The 5839-nt window shown below is 32.1% G+C and overlaps 1 protein-coding gene across 1 annotated transcript; it reads right to left on the bottom strand.

The window, feature by feature from the left end:
- Positions 1 to 933: 933 nt before the first annotated feature.
- Positions 934 to 1356, bottom strand: LOC145284570 (uncharacterized). The gene has a single exon (XM_080133485.1). It carries the CDS (start codon positions 1354 to 1356, stop codon positions 934 to 936), a length of 423 nt encoding a protein of 140 aa, XP_079989611.1.
- Between the last annotated feature and the right edge of the window lie 4483 nt (positions 1357 to 5839).

Below are 5839 nucleotides of genomic sequence, written 5' to 3'. Positions count from 1 at the left end.
GTTCTTGTGGCTGTTCCATATAGCAAGATAATTTGTAGGATTTGAATAGGCACATATTGTAGCAAACATGACTCGAAGTTGCGAAGGCATTTGTAATGCAGTGGCTTCAATCAAAGCATCTTCAAATGATTCATCATTTTGAAGAAGGCCAAGTTTTAGGCATGCTTCTTTAAATGTAGGCATAAGTTCGCCTTGTACAATTCGCAATTCTTCAAAGTTTTTTTGCTCCAGGAGCATGCAATAGTAACATCCGCAAATGATTTTTTTCTATATCTTTAAGGTTCACAGTATACATTTTGCTAATGAAATTGATATTCCTTTTTCTTGGTGTCCATGTTTTGGTATTCTTGTTGAAGACATAATGAAGAGGAATGCCAGGATACAAATAATTATGTGCATTATCATCATGCTCATTCAGTTTAAACCACGCTGTAAGAGTTGTGTCTGCATGCGCAGCTTGTTGTGCATTATCACTACGAAAGTAAACCCTGATCTTCAAGATGAACTGCAAGTCTATACACTGTGTGGGACATATCATGTAGCCTAAATTCTGACAATCACCACATAGCTTCAAGGGGTGAAACATATCTACATGCAATATAATTAGTTATTTTTCACGGATGTATGCATTTTTTATGATGCGATTCGTTCTATTCTTTACCTCAATCGAAGCACAGTAATGTTCCTTGTAGATGTATGTAAATATATATTTAATACTCTGCACAGATGAACAGATTTCAACATTAATATGGCCACGGTACTTTTTTAACAAGTAAGAATTAAAAGGTACAACATAACTATTGTCTACAATGTGGTTTCCAACTTGTACAGTAAGTCCATTCTTACGTCTCCTGTATTCTGGGTATCCAGTCATCGTCACAGAGATTCCATTTTTGAACTCTTGTGGATACTTTTTTAGGCACACACCATCATTCATACAGGGAGGAGAAGGGTTTTAGTGCCACAAGGTCCATGAAACATAAATCTCTTTACTAAAGCATGTAAAGCTAGGTCATCATTGATATCAGGAATTTCAGCACTTACTAATTTATCGATGTCACTTTTGTTCCTCGGTTTATCCTCATTTCTTAAAACTACCAATATGTGGCAGTGAGGAAGTCCTCTCTTCTGAAATTCCACGACATAGACGTATGCCAGTGGAACACCAAAGATATTTTTGTCCTTTATATCACTCAAGAGTTCTTTCAGTTGCAAGTTATACACTCTGGCAATTAAGTCAGGTCTATTCTCGGGAGTTTCATTTGTATATAAATTGTTCATGATTTCGGGACATTTAGGGTTACATGTGTAGGTTATAAAGCGGTCAGGTTTACCATATTTTGCCACTATTGACATTGCATCATTAACGTTTTGATGCATATGGCGAGGGATACCAGTGAATGAGGAGGGAAGTATCACTGCCACTCCTAGTTGGATATCCTGATCTATTCTTTGTTTTAAAAAGTCCATCAGTCCATCAGTCCATTATACTGCTCCACGCGTAATTGAGATTGGTTATTACGGAGATATTGCAACCTGCAACCTTCGACTTTCACATAAGCATCCACCAAGTGTTGTTGAAATAATTTTCCAGCCCGGTGAATTATGCTGAAACCACCTATAAAAGAAAGGCGAAAATGTAAAATCGTTGCATTTTTAGATGATTACGAACTCTTGTTCGGTATTCTTCTGCATGCTGCATTTCACAGTGCCATCCAAATTCGCCATGTGGAAAAAGAATGGGATATCTCATTGGATCTAAATGACATGAGGTGTAGGATATTTTTTCAGACGGCATATTCCTTGGGTAAACTACAATGTCTCTATTTTCTGGTGGGGCACCATTATCACCAACAACTATCATAGCTATTTCATAGCAAGTGGGGAAATTGTATCCCTTTATGTCTTTACCCCTTCTGAAATGCAGCTCACACTTGGACATTGGTTTATTTTCTCTCATATTTTGCTATTCTTTTTCAATGAAATCCAACTTCTTATACAAATTTATATAAGGATTTATTTCCTGCATAACTTTATTTATGGTAGACATTGTCTGTGTACAACATTTTGCGTTTTATTTGCGTCTATGATGTACAGTTGACTATACTTAGGGTGCCTATAATCAGGGTGCAAGTTTGTAGTTTCATGATATGTTTGTCCTTGGATGCGAAAGCAGTATGGACCTCTCCCTGAAGGAATAGATAAGTTCACACCGAATGATGTAAAAGAAAATGCACAAGTGGAATATCTAATTTTCTTTTTAAATGAAACAGATTCATGGTCAGTCTCTTCAAATAAACGTTTTAATTGTTCTGGATATGGTAGCAATGCTGGTAAATGTACCTTACCATTATGGCAACAATTTATATTCTCATTTCTAAATCTTAATGCTCCGCAATATACACATAATACATTCATTTGACCAATATCAAGTGGTTCTACCACAGTGTCAGAATTACTATTCTGCTTTGTCCTAATTTGCATTTGGCGTAATCGTTGCATTTGTTGACGTCTCCTATTATCTCTCTCCAATTCACTCACGCTTTACATTCTGTTTTGAAATCTCCTTCGCTCTTGTTCTAAATATGTATTACGTTGCTGTGCATCCATGGTACTTCTTCTAATTCGACCTCGCTGTCTCTCCCTTTCTCTGAACTGTTGTCTTTGTTCTTCCCTGATCCTTTGCCGATAAGTTCGCACATTTGCACGGGTTTTCCATTCTTCGATCCATAATGAAGTTTATGGAAAAGAGATGTTCTTTTAGAGACTAAGGCGAGTGAATTCCTCAAAATAAATACAATATAATACTTTCTGTAATCTGTATTGTTTAACATTTTTTTTAATCCCACATATGAAACAAATACAGAAATTCACTGCAATAAATACATTATGTTTTCAAATTGATAATATTTTAGTGTTTTAAAGTGAAATATATATAGTAAATTTAGCAAAATAATTTCCGAAATAAATTTTGATCAGTATATTCATAAATTAAAAGATGCCAATTCTCTTGCATATTTTTCACTTACCATTTAAAATAGTTTAAATATTTTTAGGCCACACAGTAAACAAAGATAGATTTAATCCATTCTTAGATAGAAATACACCTTCAGAGATATTTACAAGATTGTAAATAAAAACAACTATTTGGAGTTAAATGTTTACAAATCCTGTTTGTGAATTAAAAAACTAAAATATAAGAATCTAAGTAATCACAATGTGTGTGTGATAGAATATGTATATGGTACCAATGTTTAACTCCTCCAGTTTAAATATAAATTTAAAATAATTACTTATAAATCAACAAATATCAGAAAGTAAAAGTAGCATTAATAAATGTGAACAAATTTTCTGAAATAATTCAAACTTTCAAATTTGTTGCATTGCATTTTAAGTTTACAATTATGATAAAAAATAATTCGATTCAAAATAAAATTAAAAGTCACAAGACTCCGAGTCAAATTAATTTGATAGGAAAAAGAGTTTCCTTTTCAGAGAAAATGTTTCAAAAGTCATTTAAACAAACTTACTATTTAGTATATATATATATATATATATATATATATATATATATATATATATATATGTATATATGTGTGTGTGTGTGTGTGTGTGTGTTGTATCAATTTAACATTGGCTCAAAATGTTCTGCTGATCGCTTTAAAATTACTCGTAAAAATGACTTCTTATTTCAGTGTTGTCTGCGTTAATGAATTTTGTTACCCCTCCTCCTCCATGTATATAAAAATTTATATTTTGTAACTAATATAATTTTTTTTTATTTGTCTAGTTCATAACGTAAATAGATAAATAAAAATGCAATAACTTTGTTCTTTTATTATTTTCAAATAAAATTTATGAGTAAATGAATGGGTTGGCGACCTGTATAAGTTATCCCCCCCCTAAAAATGCGTGTTAGTGAAGTCAGTAAATCCTTTATTTATTTTTTCTGCTATGCACACCCACACGCACGCATGCACGCATGCACACACACTCAAACACACACACAAAATATTAAAAAATAAAAAATAAAAAAAAACATCGATCTAATAAATGTATAAAATGTAAAAAAAATACTTATGTTTTAAAAAGAAAGCAAAAAGTCGTAAGTATAAAAACTTTATTATAGTACACCTTAATACATTTATTTTGTATTATGCTTCAGCACGATCGATATGTTGCATAAATATCAATGTATAAAATGTGTTAGGTGAAAGGTCAGTATTGTTGCAAAACGCACGCGCACACACACACACACACAAAGGAAGTATTTTTGTTTTTGTCTATTAAAGGTTTACGCTAGTCGCTTTGAAATTACTCGTAAAAATGATTCTTATTTCAGTGTCGTCTGCGTTAATTAATTTCAAATTTATGATTTGAACCTAGTTACCCCTCCCCCTCCATGTATATAAATATTTATATTTTGTAACTAATATAATATTTTTTATTTGTCTAGTTCATAACGTAAATAGATAAATGAAAATCTAATAACTTTGTTCTTTTACTTTTTTCAAATAAAATTTATGAATAAATGAATGGGTTGGCGGCCTGTATAAGGTGCCCCCCCCTCTTTAAAAATGCGTTATTTTTTTCCGTTATGCACACACAAAATAATAAAAAAATAAAAATAATGTCAATACGATCAATATTTTGCAGAAATATCAATATGTAAATTGTGTTAGGTGAAAGTCCAGTATAGTTGCAAAACGCACGCATGCGCGCACACACACACACACACACACACACACACACACACACAAGTTCAGTATTTTTGTTTTTTGTCTATTTAAGGTTTACGCTAGGAAGGGTCCATTATCTTATAGCGGGTGAAAGGTATTAAGAAGAAATGTTTAAAAAAGTTTGATAGAAGTAACCTGTAAACAAAAAAAATACTTGTATTTAAAAAAGGAAGCTAAACGTCGTAAGTATAAAAAAAATTATTAAAGTAAACATGAATACGTACAGTCTGTTTATGTTACCGAAAGAAGTTTTTGAATAACAAGATAAGGCCACCATTTTTGTCTCAGTTTTCAATTTATCCAATCAGAACGAAGCATTCTTAGAACATCGTAGCGACACAAGTTTTTTTTTTTTTTCAGTGTTCATGCTTATTAGGTGTTTGGAATATTCCATGCTCCTTTTAAGGGTTTTTAGGTTGATAACGGACGGGGCAACAAGCGTAATAATATAATGATAATAATAATATCTACAATTTTAGCTCTGTCACGTCTGTTCAATCTATATCTAATGTTTCTGACTTAAGTCGAATTCTTCTATAGTTGTTTAACAAGTGAATGAATCAATGGAACTAATATTTTATTCATATGAAAATTATGCAAATATTGTCTGTGTTTACTTTCCTAGATTAAAGATTCAATTATTTTAAAATAATTACAGGGAATTACAAATTGGATTCTACATCTTCCACTTTCTATTGCTGATAATGAAATAGAATCAGACTGCACTTCTTCAAGCTGTGCTGAGGGCCAAGACGACCAAATAGAATATAAAACTGTATCTCTTCAGAGCCTGTCTCTTTAATTAAATTTATATAAGCCTTACAAAATCTATACTTAGAGCAGATAGAGGCCGAGTTAAACCTGAAAACTGTAACTCCAAATATAACCGATGCGCCAGAAACAGAACGTAACTCAAAAAGAGTAAATTCCTTATTCATAAGTGCGTAAAAGAACTTGTTCATTAAATAGTTTTTTTCTACTATTCGTAAGAGTGATGATTAAGTTTAGTGATAGAAAAAAAAAACGAAAGAATTTGCCACTGTTTACTAAGCTGGCTTCATAATATCTAAGTGTACCATGTTAATCCGGGAAAGAGTGAG

Source organism: Euprymna scolopes, chromosome 9 (genome assembly GCF_053919585.1).
Source record: "Euprymna scolopes isolate OS-2025 chromosome 9, ASM5391958v1, whole genome shotgun sequence".
Taxonomy (NCBI): Eukaryota; Metazoa; Mollusca; class Cephalopoda; order Sepiida; family Sepiolidae; genus Euprymna; species Euprymna scolopes.
The sequence above is the reverse complement of the archived record's forward strand: the minus strand, read 5'-3'. Positions and strand labels throughout refer to the sequence as shown.

Bases quoted from the DNA above. Each gene is read 5' to 3' on its own strand.
- LOC145284570 (XM_080133485.1), bottom strand. From the start codon at position 1,356: ATGTCAATAGTGGCAAAATATGGTAAACCTGACCGCTTTATAACCTAC.